Source organism: Eupeodes corollae, chromosome 1 (genome assembly GCF_945859685.1).
Source record: "Eupeodes corollae chromosome 1, idEupCoro1.1, whole genome shotgun sequence".
NCBI lineage: Eukaryota > Metazoa > Arthropoda > Insecta > Diptera > Syrphidae > Eupeodes > Eupeodes corollae.
The window spans coordinates 35,275,176-35,293,472 of record NC_079147.1 but is presented as its reverse complement, the minus strand read 5'-3'; the positions used below and the strand labels follow the sequence as shown (position 1 = coordinate 35,293,472).

Genomic DNA, 18,297 nt, shown 5'->3' with positions numbered 1-18,297 from the left:
GTCAAGTTCAAGGGTTTATTTAATTATTTAAGCGTATACTTTTCAGCTTTAATCTTTTTGTAGAGTAAAGTCGACCATTTACTACAAAATCAAAATTAAAAAAAAAAACTGCGCAAAGTGGGGTCTGTTCAGTCTGTTAAAGGTTGTGAAAAGGATTACAATTTTAATTTTTCCTCAAGTCGATTGAGACTTTCTCAGTCTCATAACTTAAAGTCTTTTTACTAATGATGCCAATAGAAATTTCTTGCGTTACTTTTACTTTAATGGCTCTTGCAATCCAAAATGCACCAAAACTCTTATGAACAAGCTCTGCTCTGAGCTAGTACAGAAAGTTGATTAAGGGTCATCCTGCTTTGCTCCTCGTTGCTGCATACATTATAAAAGTTTGATTTAAAGACTCTTCAGTCTGGAGCGTCGATATCCATTCGATCTACGTGTCCCAACCATCTCCGCCTCTGTATTTTGAGCTTTTTGACCAAGCTAATCTAGCTTGCATAGCCCTTAAAGCTTATTTTCTTCTTCAACACCCACCTGGTAGTTCACATCCGAAATACAAGGATGAGTACCTAAAACGAATATGAAAAGCTGAGGGCACTGTCGCGCAACAATTTTGAGGATTAGAAGAGATAATTTATAAAATTAAGAAAGAGTATCGAAGACAAGACGGATATCAGGTCCGAAAGGTAATATTTAATTAATGACAAAAACACTAATTTTCTTTATCAAATGCCTTCGAAATATCAAGTGCAATAATTTTCCTTTCTCCAAAACGATTGGCAGGTTCAGGCGACATACGGGACTTGAAAGTAAGGCAAATTTCTAGTATCTGATTGGCCAGCTGCCAAAAAATTGCCTCCCAATTAAAGCAACTTTATTGAAAAGTTGACTGAAAAGTTAGTCAAGAAAAAATCTCCCTAAATATCAAGTCAAGTGAACTTATGTCACAACGACAATTGATAGAGTTTCTTAATTCAACTGAAAGCTGAACTTTATTACTCCATGAATTATTTACTTTCTGCACAATTTCATTTAATCTTTTGTGTAAAAGGGTTCCTTGTTAAATTGGAAGAGAAATAAGTAATATTTCTCTACAATACAAAATACAAATCGTGATCGGTTTGTAGCTGTAGCCTCAGGAGTGTTTTGTAGACAATAATGTTTTTGATAGTTTTTGTGCAATGAACTGAAGGAGGTTAGTGAAGTAAAGTTCCAAGTTTGAAGGTTATGACAGTTGAAAAACTAATGGCCCAACTATAATAGACTTAACCGAAAGTAAGCTTATGTCAAAAACGAACGAAAATTTATCAGAAGTTATCGTAAAAACAAAAAGTATAACAATAATGGATTCAAGTCATTTAAGCAAATTTGCGTAATTGCGTGAAAGTTAGCGAAATTTAACGAAACTGAGCAGAACGTCTATTATGGTTAGTGACATATAAGGCTGCGTATTGGTTTGTTCCCTTAAGCTGGCTTAAGCTCGGGTAAGTCTATTATAGTTGAGCCTTAACTAGTTGCCTTGGTCAAAATGTACGTTCAGAAAATACAGTTGACTGCAAATGAAGTCCCTAAAGTGGTCTGAACCTGCCCGATGTAAAGATTTGTACCACAGTTCGGTTAGATAAACCATCAAGTAACCGGTGGACCTCTTGCTACAAAAGCCATACTGCTGGTCATTAAAAAGCTTTCTTTCTTTAAGATATTTCTTAAGCTGAAAGTTGATCAGCGTTTCCATGACCTTGTATAGACGTGAAGTGAGTACTATTGGATGGTAGTTGCAGGGGTTGCAGTATTCGCCTTTGTAGCGACAGGCTGGGCAAATGCTGTTTCCCATCCGCTTAGAAAGCGACCTGTAGAAACGCCAGCTTTCAAGAACCTCTTCAGAACAATAAGGGGATACAATCCGGGCCTGTGGTTTTGTGTATTTCAAGGTCTTTCGTACTATAAATCGTTTACGCTCTCAAGAACAGAAGGACTCATGACACTCTCCGGTACTGTCGAATTAACAGCAAACTGTGCTAAAAGCAAATTGGCTCAAGGTATCAATTGAGCTTACATAGGGAGTGTCAAAGTGGACGAACATTGGAACCGAGGATGACGTGGTGTTTCGTACGTTTTTTACAAATGAACTGATATTTTTACTACCTTTGGCACACTGTAGTATTTCTTGTCGTAATTTCTGATCATGCAAAAATTTGATTTGTAGAGTATGAGCGTTGCAGGCCTTTCTAGCTTGTTTGAACGTATTCCGGTTTGGCCTTATAACAATGGAAATTCACAACTCTGATCCTAATAAAAGTAAGAATCAAACCATGAATTCTCTTTAGGTTTAATAGATTTTACACTATTCGGGATAAAAAACAAAGAATTAAATTTCTGTGCTATCTATTGGTCGTCCTGTTGGTCTCCTACTTTGCGGTCTCCTTTAAGTAGTTGTTTTGGTCCATCTTAAAAGGTTTGCGCAGCATTGCACAGACCAAAAGTCATGACCATAAATTCGAGCAGCCCAGGAGTAAAAATAGCTGTTTTCGAAATGTCTGGTCTATGACGTCGGACAGACTAGTCGCTGATTGCTGTCCTTAAATTAGTTGTTCATCTTAAGCTGACAAGGTTGTTGAAGTTGACATTTTCTTGCCTCTTTGTCAATGGTAGTAGCAAACATTTGAATTTTCGGAACTTGATCTTCTTCTAAGAACTTAAAGCTGTTGAATTTTGCTTTTATAGATCAGCGATCTGATTTTGTAATTCAGAAATTTTAGCAACACTGAATAATGAGGAACGAGGTGTTGAAACAAACGCAATTTCTAAATTTGAGTAAATATCAGAGATTTTAGTAATTTGTAAAGTCTTGCTTTTAACTAGAAGATAGGATGAATAGGTGTTTGGAAGTTGTTTCATCCATAAGGTCTTGAAGATGTCTTCTGAAATTGTGGACGAACCAAGCTCTTTCATATGTGTAATCAGCTGAGATGGCCGACTTCGATTAAGAGTGATGCCGCTAAGATGAATGTGCAGCCTCTTTTGTTCGGACTCCTTAAATGCTGACTGAAGTCGTGTCTTGTGATTGTGACAGGAGAAGACTATCTCGCATTTCAGTTAGCATATCTGCTTTCAGGTTTCCCCCCAATGTAATATTTTTTCATATCTGAACTGATATCAAGGGTGTGAAACTGGGCCTTGAGATTTAATTAAATTCTATAAAAGTTCTGTAGCTTGAAGTTCCGATTTAAATCTCATAAGCAAGTCTTGAGGTGTTATAAAAAAAGCAGTTGCGCCGCGAGAACTGATGAATTAGGACTTACTCTAATAAACAATCAACAAGATTATTATATTTAAACGACTTCTCTGTATAAAGCTAGTAATACAGTGTCGAAAAGATATGCGGAAGATATACGACAAAAATGATATCCCCAAAATTGTCTCTAGCTTTAATGACTTCTGCCATCCATTGCGGGTCCTGCTATAGTCTTCAGAGCGTCTTAGGATGTGAACAGGCACTTCCATTCAATAACGATGCCGATAGGAATTTGGCCATTTCTCCGATAGAATTCTGGATTTGATATCGTATTCGGTCAGAAAACTCCACGAGTACCTTGAATACGATCCTTAAAGTATATGTCAGCATCTCCTTTATCAAGAGTAGAAACCAAATGCTATTTGATTCATTCCAACATTATTTTCGCCATTTCCAGTTGTTGCAATTCATAATATTTTCATTTTGTCGGTGATTTCACTTTGATAATTAGATTCAGGTTGTCGCAGTTTTCCAAACTTTGATTCTAATCCTTTTAGATACAATATTTTCTGAGAACTAATTGTTTCAATTATTAAATTATAAACAACTCGGTACAAAAATAAATCATATCCTTACCCAACCTTGAATTGTAAAATTCTTCGCAAAAAAGTTATCAAGCTAAATAAAAACATCAACTTTACTTTTCATAATTACGTACTTTATTTAAAAGTTTTTAACTTGTTTAAAAAATAATTTAATGTCATTTATTTAAGTGACATACAAAATAACATAACAATCTACTAAATTTTCTTGCATCCACGATTATTGTCATTACTTATTTAATACTATTTAAAATTAAAAATACAAATAAAAACACATAATGTAATTAAGTTATTATTCCCGTATCGTATGAACAAATGCATTTGGTAAACCCTCTGAAACTGCCTTGGCTGCTTGAAGGTTAACTATCACTTCGAAGCTCTTGAAGTAGCATAAACGGTTTTGTAGGATGATAGGTTTCAACTCGTACAAATAAGGCTTTTTTTATTTGTGTTCCAGGGGGGTAATTAAGTTTAGAGATATAATTTACATGGGCTGGTTATTATGTGAACATGTTCTAATCGCTCCTTCTAAATGAACCTCGACCCCGTTGTTGGAAATGATTATCTTCATCTACAACCTTTACAAAACAAGTAATTATTAAAAATTTAAAAATATAATTTCATACAAAGAAATTGGAAACTTACCTTGCAGAAATTATGTTCTAAAAGCTGAACTGCCGACCAACGATCTTTCGGATCATGTTGCAATGTCATTTGTAAGAAATCATGTCCTTCCTGTGACAAGGTATCAGGAGCTTTAGGAGCTTCACCCATGCCAACTTTAAACATAATTTGGAAATTGGAATCATATTGCCACCAAGGTCGCTAATAAAATAAAAATCCATATACTATACGCCTTTTTTTGAAATTCTCAAGAACTTACTTTTCCCGAAGCCATTTCAACTACAACACATCCCACTGACCATATATCAGCCGCTCGACCATGTCCATCGCTCTTTGATTTTGTAAACATTTCCGGAGCCATATAAGCTTAAGAAAAACAAAACAAAAATAGAATCCCAACAAAATCATCAAAGTCTGTAATCATACCTTGTGTTCCGACATATCCCTGTAATTCACCAGGTACTGTGGTGTGAGCTTGAATCTTTACCGCCGATCCAAAATCACCCAACTTAAGGCTATTGATCTCATCGACTAGGAATATATTTGCTGTCTTTATGTCACGATGCACTATGCCATGCTTATGCAATTCATGTACACCAGAAAGTAGTTGCGCTGTAAAACGGCGAGTAAGGCCTTCTGGGAGAATATCTGACATTTCAACAAGTGACTCAAGTGTTCCCTCAGAACAAAGTTCCATAAAAATAAGCAGTTCCTCCTTAAAAACAAGAAAAACACACACAAACCATTTCATTAATTGAATTTGAGAATTATAAAGAATAAAAACTACTGTTTACCCTGTGAACTTCGATGCCATAGTAACGGACAAGATTTCGGTGTGTAATACCTTCCAAAATCTTCAACTCGTCTGCTACATTCTTCAAAGCTCGGGTTTCACCAGGCTGGATTGCAATCTCTTTCATGGCCATAAGTTCACCAGTCGAATTGTTAACAGCGGTGTACACCTTTCCAAAACGACCTTGACCAATCTAACGAGGGGGGAGGGGAGTTTAATGTGAGACTCTGAAAATAAATTAACTTGTTACCATCTGAACTTACCTTAATTCCTCGATGCCATTGGAAATTAACAGTCTTAGCTCGAATATGAATATTTTCAGAATTATTCAAAGCCTTAACCTGACCGATAAGATTTTTCGCCCGAAGTCCATTCTCGATTTCCATGTCCAGTCGATTGACAGCGTCTCGCACCCTTATTTGCCGCAATACAATACTATCTAGTCCTACTTTACTCGGAACAATCAGTCTTAAGGTGTTCAGTTTTGTTGAGTCACAATCGGGTGTATCAAGGGAACTGTAATCCGATGGAGATGATGGCTCCTCCTTCAAACTCAACTGTGGATGCAGGAATTTTTGGGATGAATGATCAACTACAACTCCAGCTGACATCGGAGACCGGGTTGGTGTGCGAGATCGACTAGTTGCCGGCGATGATGTCTTCCGGGTGCGAGGACTAGCTTTTTTCTTTGTCTTTTCAGGTTCCGAGTTGATTCCGATGACATGCGATATACAACGGTCCATTTTAGTTTTTAAATCCTCAAACTGATGATCGTCGAGGAATCGCGTTATCTGAGGATCACACGCCAATATAAGAAACTCCAGGCCCTGTGACGCCCATCGGGGACGAACACCTCGTCCTCGTTCACAACGCTCCGTCACAAATTGCATCCACATTTTGGAGAATGCAACAATCCCCAGGGCAAGATCTTTGTCACACGTCACATCACGATTCTGCATTATCTTCTGTTCGAACAACCGAATGACAGCCTTATTATATTCAAATCCGAATTTAAAGCCCTGATGGAGAATTTCCCGATAACCCGAGAACACAGCCTGACGATCTTGTTCGTCTAGTTCCTTTATATTCCTAACACAACATTGTGCTTGAACATTTTCAATCATTTGTTTAAGCTTATTTCGCACATCGAGAACATCTTTTTGAACCATTTTGAATTCTTTCTTCACTTGAGGACAAGAGAAGTTGTTTAATTTACTTCTATTAAGGTATTCATCGTAGTGTTCGCGATGGAAGTCCGTATGCTCGACGTCACGGCAGAACATTTTGGCAAAAACCAAGACCATAAGGGAACTTTCTCGTTCCAAAGTGAAGAAGCCTTGGGTGTCACGGCAAATTATGAACAGAAGCTCTTTCTTACGGTCTTCCGGTTGGGAATTTGTACATTCGATTCGAATATTGATTTCACGCGTTTGATTCACTATGCGTTCGCTGATTTTGTGAAGAAGTTTTCGAATAACCACACTGAAAATACCAGACGACGAGAAATTGATGAATTAGAATGAAAATGAAAATGGTGGTTTTAGATTTCTCACCAAAATTTTGTTGTTGCCAACGTATGCATCCCATGGATCATTGGACTTACAAGTTTAGTGAACATCCATTCCTTTTCCAAAGCTGACTTTTGATTGTTCTCCGATGTTGCTTCTAATACCATTTGGTCAACATAATCTAGGTACACCTTCAGATACGAAAAAAGCAAATTAAAATATATCTTTGAAGTAAAAAATGTTACACTCACGCCAAAAGTAGTTTTCACAGTTGAATCGAATTGATCTAGAATTTTCAAATACTTCTCCAGTTCCTCTTCGTTATCCTGCAATGCCGTACTTATGTGCCTATGGTAATTCTCACGATGTGTTAGGGCCAGAGTTAAACCTTCACGAAGTTCTTTCATTAGTTGTTTTAAACTAAGAGGATTAGGTTTTTGAGGACGTGTCTCGAGACGCATCCGTAAAAATTCATGCATAAATTGCAAAGGAATAATACTAAGAAAAACAAATGTAGGAATGTACGAAGGTAATCCAATTGATTTTGATTCGGGGCTCCAGTATCCGTAGCGGCGTAGTTCTTCAATTTGTTCTTTGCTTATCACAGGGTCTAGACGGGGTAAATCCTTTTCGTGAAGATCAATTTCGAAATCATCATCTTCGGTGCCGATTTTTTCAAGAGATATTTGCGCCTTATGCAGAACTAAACTATGCAGACGCTGCAGGAATGATAGGGATTTCGCTAAGCCTTTCGATTTAAGTACGTTTTCAATAAATTTTCTGCAAGAATAAAAATAAAAAGAGTAAATTCAGTACTGTTTTATGATTAGTCAAGACTTAAAAGGGGTTTGTGTTATTTCAATATGCTAAAAACACAATGTGAGTATTTTAAAAGGGAGGGGTTGGAAAGAAGGTGTCGGTGTAGATTGGTGTTCAGTTCTTGAACATTGCAATGACAGGGAAAGACAGCTAAAGGACGAATCTCTGTACTTTATAATACGCCCCCAATTTTGGCTTGCTGATAGCCATTCCTTTAAGCTCGAGTATTACTGTTAACTTTTTATCATGGAAAGATAGTAGCAAGTGCACTATATCTAGCTTTAGCGATGTAAGACCGCATTGGGTTTTTAAAGCATTTGGTTCCACGCAGTTTGTAATCTATACATCAGTAAAGGAGCCTGGAAACGAATATAAAAGGCCGAAAATACTATCGTAGCGGAAGCAATTAATTAGATTAAATACAAATGAGGAAGAGGGTCGAGGACAAAACGAAGTCATTAAGAAGCTTTTTTTTATATATGTTGTCCGGCTGCAAGTACAGCAGTGCTTTAACTACTCCTGGAGCATAGGGCAGCAACAAGATCCTTTCACCTATCCCGATTCACCGCAACTGACCTAAGCTGTGGCCACGATTGAATATTTTGAGACCGAGCCTCCTTCAAAACTGATGACCTCAAAGTTGTCTTTGGTCTTCCAACTTGTCTATTACCCTGTGGATTCTATTGGACGGATTGTTTTGCTATATAGTCGTCAGGATTCCTCAGTGTATGGCCTGCCTCACCAACGCCATTTCCGTTGCATGATGTCCACGTCCAATTTTGTCTGTCCGGTAATATTTCACAGCTCAACGTTTGGTTTGCGGCCACCGGATCTTCAGAATAGAGCGCAGACAACGGTTAACGAAAGCTTATAGTCTGCTCGAGATGTTGGCAGAGCGTTTCCATGTTTCAGAAGCATATACCAGCATTGATTTGACGTTGGATTCGAAGAGTTTCAACTTGGTGCGTAGCGATATTTTGCTAGAGTTCCATACAGGAGAAAGAATGCCAAATGCACTACGGGGTTTGTTTATTCTACTGTTAACCAGGTCCGTTCCGCCATCGAGAGCTATAAAACTTCCCAGATATTTAAACTGCTCGACCTCCTCTATGGTCCCCTGCCTTAGAATAACTTGTGTGCTTTGGCCCGTGGTCATTACTTTGGTCTTATTTGTGTTAACCCTTTAGCCAGCCACCTTTCTATTCAATTGCATCGAATAACACATCTGATTTAAGCCTGTCGTGTTGTTTGCCGTGAGACATATATAATCTAAGTGGCTAAGCTTGTCAAGCAGACTAAATTGGATACCGTGTTTTTCATTTGTACCCACCGTGGCAGTCATCACATCGTCAATCGCCACCAAAAACAGAATTGGTGACAAGACATCTCCTTGTCTCACTGCTTGACGCACATCGAATTAGTTGGAAAGCAGTCCATTGTGCAACATGAAACACCTTGCGTTGTTGTACGGTTCTTTAATAACATCGACAATTTTCTCATGGATTCCTCGCGCAATAAGCGATCTCCAGATGCATTGAACCGATCAAACGCCTTCTCAAAATCTACAAAGATTAGTTACAGCGGTGATATTTCAATAGCTGTTAATTATTCTTCGTGTACATGACTCTGAAAAGACGGGAAGAACATTCAACACTTTGGGGGGATTGGCTGAACAAATTCTGTTTTCCAACTACTCGGAACGAAACTCGAAAAGTAAAATACAAAAATAAGCTTACGCATTGGTTTTGCCGGCAATGGAGAACACATAAAAGCGGAGACGTCACTTGGGCCAGCAAATTTGTGACCTTTCAGTACTAACCTCTCTTCACACTACGAGTACCAAAAAGGACTAGTCCTATTGAATCATCAATTCTCTCAAAATGCGGGGGAGCCATGCCTATTCAGGAAATGTGGAACTTGTGCCTTTCAAAAAGTTAGCTTATTCAATACAGAAAAAGTGACAGAGAACGAGGAAGAATTTTTACTGACATTTGGACATTGCAGAACTTTTTGTCGTAATTTTTGGCTTACTTGAACCTTTTTCGATTTCCCTCATTTATTTTCTTCAGTTCCACCTGCCAATAAAAACCCCCAAAATGATGAAATTGATGATACTGTCGATCATTCGGCAACGCACTTCACTACGAAAAGGTACTTTAAGAAAGCTAAGAGTAGATACAAACATCTCCAGAACTTTATTCGCACCGACAAATGTTAAAGAAACGTTCGCAAAGAATTCACTAGAGGGAACTCAACACAGTGAATCAAGAATACCAGGCGGTAAAAAATTGAACTTGAATGTGTTAACATTATATTCCGAATTTGTAAGGAATCAAACTAGTATCAAGCGCCTTCAAGGCAATCAACTATCATTGGAATCATTTGCTACTTCGAGCAGAGTTTTACTCCTGCGCCTTCAACAGATCCGGGCTTTCGGAACGAAGTGGAAACATCTATCGAGCTTACTGAACAGACTTTCCTGAAGTGTAGTTTAATGCCACTTGACTAGCTGATGATCCAATGAACATCTGAAAAATTCTGCCTACATGATGATCTAGAGGAGATAGCAGATACCATCAGCATGTTAAAAACGATGAAGTTAGCTATCGTCGATAGTTTTGGCAATTATCATAAGCAATTGAAGCAACAACTCTTTTTTTCATAAAAGTGGAAGACTTGGCAAACCCCAGGAAAGGCGCTACCAACATCGTTTGCTACTTACTACAAGCTAATTTCACTCCTCAACAACATCAAAATAGCCAGTTACATTCCTCCCCTTAAACAGTTCAACCGTAACACTCGCGCTTCTAGGAATAGTCATCAGTATACCCTCGAGCCCAACTTCTGGCGTACTGTCAAATACAGAGATTCGTTCTTTAGCCGTACTACGCGAATGTGGAATGCCCTACCACACTTTGTCTTTCCTAGTCATTGCAATATTCAGGAATTCAAAACCAATGTGCACAGACATCTCCTTTTAAACCCTCTCTCCTCTTCCTCGTGCTCACACTGTACCTCTGCTTAATAAGGGTAGTAAACCCTTGATTGTGTGCTTCTTATTAAAAAAAAAGCAAGATTCTCAAAGAAGTAATCATCAGAAGACCGAAGAAGTACTGCAGCTAGCACAACATTATCTCCTAAATGAATTGCGTGAAGGACACACTCTAAACTGCATTCATTACTGAAAATTTATTTCGACACACAAAAGCTCTCAATAACCACCGAGTCATAGTTGGATGTGAGGAAAGCATTCGAAAGTTTTTGGTTAGAAGCCCTCATCCATAAGCTCCGAATCACTCGCAAATATTTTCTATTTTTTCTTTCTCTTAGTAAATTTTTCGTGGAAATAGACAAATGCAAATCAACAGTGAGAAACATCAAGGCTGGTGTTGCCCAATCAAATCAAAGCTCGGACTCTTTCTCTACAATCTAAAGAATGATGACATCTGACCAACCCGTGCCAACCAACAAAGAGAATAATCTCTTTACAGATGACTCACATATGCATTATCAAAATCGTCAGGAAACGGCCAGAAAATTTGAAGCCCAAACCAATAGACTCTACGAGTATAACCATAAATGGGGAACCCGAATCAACACCTTCAAATCGGAAGCTACTGAGGCCAACCATCAGCTACAGATTTCCGGTACTTTTTTCCATATCGAAGACTGCTATGGAAAAACTCCAAGTATTCAAAAGAAATATACTCAGGATAGGCACTGGACCTTCTCGCTCAATCAGTTCCATGCACAACTACAAAAAAAAACCTATAAAAAAAATCACCAGCTACCCTTAACCACTGATTAGAACAATAACCACCCAGGAACGACAACCTGAACCGAGATACTTATTTCAAATGGACATCTTGCGGCATTTGGCGACATCGCGTATGTTATCGCTCCACAGAAGGTGGTTGATGATGCACATTCCGAGGATGTCGAGATTTTCAGTTTCGATGATGTATATCTAGCTAAAACAATACAAGCGATACAATTTCACACGGTTTTTGATTCCCTATTGTACAATGCTGTGTAGGTCGGAATTTAATGAGCTTATCATATTCAGCCGTTGCAGTTCCACATCCGAAGAAGAGGGTTGTGAGTCTGGAAACGAATATGAAAAGCTAAGAGTACTATCGTCAGCGAAACAATGTATTAGATTAGAAGTAACCGACAGATCATTTATAAAAATGAGGAAAAGGGTCATAGACAAATCGGATTTATTTTATGGGTTTCAGATTTAAATCTGTCCAAAACAGCTTGTATTGAGCAGTTCTAATCCAACAAAGAAGAGATTCGTCAATACCAAAATCACACATTATCGATAAGAGCGCATGATGCCAGACTTTATCAAATGTCATTGAAACATCAAATGCAATAATCTTATTGCTACGAAAGCCGTATTGCCGTTCATTAAGAAGCTTCCGTTCCTCAAGATATTTCATAAGCTGATAGATAATTAGCGTTTCCATTACCTTAGGAAGAAGGGACGTTAGTGCTATCGGTCGATAATATTGCGGGAGAAGAAGATTCGAATTTTTTGGGAATAGGCTGTATGCAGTTTTCCAACTACTCGGACCGATCCCAGAAGAATAGGATAGATGGAAAAGCTTACGCAGTGATTTTACCAGCGTATTAGACACCTCTTCACAATATTAGCCGAGATACCATCCGGACCAGCGGATTTATGAATGTTGAAATCTTTGAGAACTCTCGTCACAGTTCGAGTACGATAAAAGATTTGCTCCATAGAATCATTTACACGTTCAAGAACTGGGGGAGTCATGACACTACATGGTAAGTTAGAATTTTCGGCGAACGGCCTTGCAAACAAGTTAGCTTTACAACAAGCGTAGGAACGAAGGAAGAGGAAGAATTCCTAATGTTTTTTACGAATGACCAAAAATTCTTACTGCCTTTGCGACATTGCAGTACATTTCGCCGTAATTTTTGGTCATGCAAAAATTTGGTCCTTCCTGGTTTGGATTTCCATATGAATCATACTAGAAATCATATCTGCACTGCAGTCTACGTCACTACCGAAGAAGCATAGTGACCAGTTAAAAAGATTTCAGCGTGAGGACACAGGAAGTCCACCCTGACCTGATTTGGGGCTTACAGAAACAAAAGAACACATCTTCTTTGTTATTTAGATCCATTTATCAATGTTGATTATCTTACCTATAAAATGATGTGGAATTTTTCCCGTTGTCATCGTATACATTCATTAGAGGTTCAACATTGAAGATATTAAATGTATTTATATGAGCTGAGAACTCCTGAAACTCGGATCGTTGACTTGCATCTGTCGAATTAGAACTGAAACAATAAAATTAGAGTGAAATTATTTATTTAAATATTTTCTTGGGTGCGCGATGTATTACTCATTACTGCTTGAAGGAGTTGTGTAACTTTTATCATCTAATTGGAACTGAACTTTAGGCAATCGTTGTTGAAATTCTTTGGTTGAATTTTTTGAATCAGTCGTCGAGTATATAGCTGAATCATCGTTTTCTAAGCCCGAAGACGATGATGAGCTATCTGTTGTTGATGTTTTTATAGGCCAACTAAATTTTTCACCTTGTAATCTACCAAAACAAACAAAAATAAGCTTATCAAGTTTAATTCAGTTTTTCAAAAAATTAGTATGGAACTTACCTTGTAAATATTTTACCCAAAAGCATAAGTTTAAGACGTGTTTGACGAGTTATATTATACCATAAGCACATAGCTTTTATTTTACCAACAAAACTCTCGCTTTTATAATTTGGATGAAAACTTCCCATAGCTTGGGATGATGGATATAGCGCTTCGGCAGCTTCAAGGCGTGTCAGAAGTTCTTCGACTTCTTTTAATGCAGTTCTTTGTTGTTCAGCACAATCTCTACAATAGAGCGACATGCAACCGTGGCAACATTTTAGAGATGGACCTTCAAAAAGAAAACGGAGGAATAATTTAGTTTGAAAAGAAAAAGTTTTAAATAATTTTTTTAAACTCACAATCAAGCTTACAGGTAGGTTCGCTTCCCGATCCACTACTAAGTCCGCTATCAGTACTGACGGCACTTATCTCTCTTTCGTATACAGGTCGAAATCTAAAACGAGTGTTTGAAAAATAAAAGAATTAGTTTTAAACGTTTTTTGAAGAACAACAAAAACATGCAACGATTTATATAAATTGTAGTGCATACAAATAAATATAAATTGTAGTTAAAGCTAAAGATGCTCAATGCTGAAGGAACTAAAGCACACATCAAAAATACAATTAGATTATTAAATTATATCAAACAACGCGGCAAAAGAAAATAATTCATTCATGTGCAAAGGTTTCAACATAGAAAAGTTCGCTAGCGATTTCTTATTACGACCAATAATAGAATTCCAGAAATCTGTATTCAATCTCATGGAGTCTGTGAGGTCAACCAACTAAGAAGGGCTTAACTTACTATAGGCCCTTCTTAGTTGGTGATACAATCAAAATCAAGGAGTAATTAGAAGCCACAGATAAGAACATATAAAAAGAAATGCGCACTTATCTACCCAAATCTAACAGGGTATACAAAAGCCTGTCAAGGGTCTTCAAATCTAGAGACTTTACATTAAGGTCTATCAAGTTTCTTTGAAACTGCAAGCAACAGAAGGTGGCTCTCGAAGCTTGGGTTTTGATTATTCTATAGCCGAATATTTCAAAAGCAAAAACAAGATAGTTTTTACAATAAACAAGTAAGATACAATTATTTCTCTCGATTGAGCGGGTAACCAAACGAACCGTATGTGCTAAAGCTTTCATCTGATTTATGTAGAGCATGCAAATACGCAGACACGAAAGAACGCACCTTTAACTTTCTCTGTGAATGCCGAAACCTACCATAAAGAAAAATGATAGTACTAAAAAGTAAGGATGGGTCATGAAGCCACCTTTTGTGAATTTTGCTATTTATTAGCTATCGTATATTTGACAAAGCAGTGATTGTTGGTGAGTTTGCCTGCTCCTTGTTGCCTGGTTTTGACTTCGTCACAATGTCGGAAATAACTTTTATTGTGGAAGGAAAGATCTTACGCGATTTTGGAAATCGTAAGAGCTGCTTATTTAAAATATGTGCATACATTTCATTTGTAGCCGACCCTCAGTTAAAAGTAAAAAATACACTTCTAAAGCCCCCTCTCCGAAAAACTTCTACGCGTGTTGTGAGAAAGAGTAATATCGAGTCATTTAAATCAACTAGTATCATTATGACCGAATTCAACGAAAAATCCAACTTAAACATTTCGAGTAGACTTGTAAGAAAGCAAATCAATTATACTCAAATATTTGGATTTTTTAGCAGAAAAAAGCCCTTACTATGGTTTAATATTCCTCTTGGCGTTATAAAACTCCAAATCTTCTAAATTTTTCTGAAAGAACTCAACCACATTTAGAGCTGAAGATTTGGCGTAGCTTGCAAGTCCTGATATAGCAAGGACGACAGCATTATCTACGGGACACTAGCCGGTACTACTCATTGCCATAGTTGCGGAGACTAACAAGAAAAGGAAGGTGTGATTATCTTCTTTTTCAAATTTCCTGCCTTGGCCAGTTATAAAATGTTAGAATTAGCTTTGAGCGCTCTTTATTTTCCTTTACTCGAGCGTCGAACACGACCCATGCCTATGATCAGCCTGGCTGAGGGCCCAATTAAAAAACTAACTCATTTGCTAACGGAGTATCCGGATTAACCAGCCTTATCTGTATACACGGATCTCTGTATAGATGGACACCCCTTATCCGCTACTCGTGGGATTCATATGAACTACTTTAAAACAAAACAAACAAAACAAAATTCAAAGACCGAACCGGCCAGCAGTACGACGGTAAAGTTGTCTGCTGCTCATCCCTCTCCACTGGTGCTGACATGGCTATGGACACTCACAGCCCTGTTGTCGCCAGTAGAATATCGGATAATCTGGTAAAATTACCTTCTTCTTGTAGTGAGGCAGTTGTGAAGAACGGCTCCACTACTACCACAAAGTGTAGACCTCTCAACACATCAACACCGCGAGTCGGAGGTAGTAGGGCTGCGGTGCCAGGTCATTCTACCACCAAAGCCAAGAATCCTAAAGTAGGTCCTAGGGGAGATGGGCGAAAGCTCAGACCCTCCAAGGCCTACTACAAGGACATGCGTAGTGCTAAGAGGATTCTCCAGACGTTTGGTGAACAACTAGGCGCAGGAGGAAACTCTTAGCACGACGCCAAAATAAAATGGGACAAGAGCTTCTTGGCCAAAACTAAGGTAAAGACCAGCCAAGACTAAACGTCGAACAACAAAGGTCTATGGAGGGTAGTGTTTCACTACCCAAACGCCCCAAAGTGCTAAACACCAGCACTTTTCTCGATCCTTGTAAGGCAAAAATTTCCTTCAGTGACGTTTTAAAGGACAAAATGGTAGTCGCAATTATCGACAGAAGCGACGTAGATGGCACGATCTCTACCCAGAACTGGATATTGGCCAAAGGACAGCTGGCCTTTAGTTTTGTAGAGATCATCTCTGACAATTCGGGACCACCGCCCATCACAAAAGATGGCGGTTGGCATCAAGGACACATCAAGCTCGCATCACGGTTCCGGCCATATTCAAGGAAGCTGACCACGTCCTAAAAGTAATCAGGCTCTTCAATACAACCCTTCCTACTCATAACTGGAAGGTTGCGAAACTAGAGAATCCAAAAGGACCCTACAAGGTTGCAATTGTTATCATCAATGCAGAGTCCCTTTCTCCTCTGGCGCAATCGAAAGGTGTGATCAGGTTCGGGTTTGATGAAATACCGCTGAGGGTCTACAAAAAAGATGGGGCCGAGTCACAAACCCTTCCCCACCCATACAAGCGGAAACGGCTGCTGAGGATTGGTAGAGGCATACTCAGATAGGCTAAACTTAAGTCTCTCCTTTCGTCTACTCAATCATTGTAGGGTGTTCCAAGCTGAAATACTGACTATAAAAGAAGTCCTATCCTGGCTTAGAGAAAACGTTATATCAACTAATGATACACGCATCTTCTCGGATAGCCAAGATGCGTTAATGTACATAGACTCTGTCTCCACTAACTCACTAACAGCCGTAAATTGTCGATCATCTGTGTACCAGAGAAAAAATCTGACATTATTTGTCTCCGGAGCTTCAATTTGTTCGACGAGTTAAGCTGATGTGCTATCACAACGGACCATACTTTGGTCTAAGTGTGTTGGACATCTCAACCAACAGCCACTTTAACCTAACCTAACCTATGAGCTCTGAATAAAGTGACTGAGTAAAAAGTTGAGTGTGGCTGACTTCGCCATTGTTTCGTGTCATATAAAAGAGACAGATCATAAATAAGACGGAGAGCTCTGATCAAACTCCTTAAAAAAAAACGCCTCATTAATGTGTCCGGTAAAATATTTCCAACAAAATTAATGAGTTAAGAGCAAAAGTTCTTTCCCCATCCTAATGACCCGCAATATACGGTGTTGTTTATCTAGTGGGTGCATTTGAAGGTTAGTTTGACAATTTTCTGTCTCTTGAAATCTTGACGAAAAGATAGTACATGTTTTTTTTTAGTCGTGTTGCTTTTAAGAAGAAATAAAACTCATGTCATTTAATATTAAGGCCAAGAATTCAGCTTAATTATAAATATAAGGGCTGCCGTGGCAGGCTAGAATTTTAACCGAGGCCCATAATTTTCACGATCTGAAACGTTGTTCAGGTGTTAATTTATCCATTTTAAAAAAGCTGGGCCTAACTGAGCATAAATCAAGTGACACCTGTCAAAAATAACAACTCCAAAAAAAGTATTACCAGGGGTGGAATTGGGTAAGGTGATTTGTGATAGGTGACAGTCACAATCAACAAATTCAGTCTGTGTAAGGTGATAGTCACCGGTGACAATCACGATTTGGTGACTTTTTCTGGTGACAGCTCTTTAGTTGTCACTTTCATTGGAAATTGAATTTTATTTTTAGTTGCTGAAATTTCAAGACAATATGAATGTGTTTGTGCCTTTGATTTTACTTTCTGAAAATGAAAATATTAATCATAATAGAAATGTCCGGCTCTTGAGGATTAACCTCCGCAATAAAATAAACATTCTTGATCGTCCAAGTCCAAAGTAAGTACGCATATGTGCTATATATGCGGTCAACACACATTCCCCCTATTCTTCGATTAGCCGTGACTTTAAATTTTCTTGGAGGTGGTGGCTACCAAAGGCAAGTTGGCGCTGACTGGTCAGCTCCAATGGGCCAAAGTACTGTTTGTGAGGTTATTTCTTTGACCTTAAAACAAATGGAGATGAAATTGTGCCCACTTACAATCAAATTTAATCAATGTCCTTTAGAAGCAACAAAAATGTTCTTCTACGAAAAATATCAAATTCCTGGAGGTATAGGACTTTGTTTTTTAGTAAAAATAAACTAATTTTATTACTTGTTTTTTATTTTATTATTTGCTTCCTAGTTATCGGCTGCATTGATGGGAGTTATATTATGATTCTCCGCCCTTCGGAAAATGAGCATATGTATTCCAATAGAAAAGGAAGACATAGTGTAAACGCTATGATCGTAAGTCAATTTTTTGATTCATTAATTTTTGTTGCCTAGATCTGCAACGAGAACAGAAAAATTCTGGCAATAAATGCAAAATATGGCGGGAGTGCTCACGACAGCTTTGTATGGAGACAGAGTGCTAAACGAGAAAAGTTATATGCTG

The 18,297-nt window shown here is 38.2% G+C and overlaps 1 protein-coding gene across 2 annotated transcripts in view; it reads right to left on the bottom strand.

Annotated features, from left to right (window-relative positions):
• Positions 1–3,928: 3,928 nt before the first annotated feature.
• The window catches only part of LOC129954248 (mitogen-activated protein kinase kinase kinase 4), a 34,543-nt gene continuing 20,174 nt past the window's right edge, over positions 3,929–18,297 (bottom strand). For both annotated transcript variants that reach the window (XM_056068028.1, XM_056068029.1), the window contains exons 5-16: positions 13,578–13,672; positions 13,237–13,507; positions 12,963–13,166; positions 12,760–12,897; positions 7,011–7,539; positions 6,805–6,950; positions 5,515–6,733; positions 5,253–5,444; positions 4,885–5,173; positions 4,718–4,824; positions 4,480–4,659; positions 3,929–4,412 (exon numbers count right to left, since the gene is read on the bottom strand). In XM_056068028.1, coding sequence (XP_055924003.1) covers positions 4,350–4,412; positions 4,480–4,659; positions 4,718–4,824; positions 4,885–5,173; positions 5,253–5,444; positions 5,515–6,733; positions 6,805–6,950; positions 7,011–7,539; positions 12,760–12,897; positions 12,963–13,166; positions 13,237–13,507; positions 13,578–13,672 — 3,433 coding nt within the window. In that variant the 3' untranslated portion in view covers positions 3,929–4,349. The remainder of the gene's footprint in view (positions 4,413–4,479; positions 4,660–4,717; positions 4,825–4,884; positions 5,174–5,252; positions 5,445–5,514; positions 6,734–6,804; positions 6,951–7,010; positions 7,540–12,759; positions 12,898–12,962; positions 13,167–13,236; positions 13,508–13,577; positions 13,673–18,297) is intronic.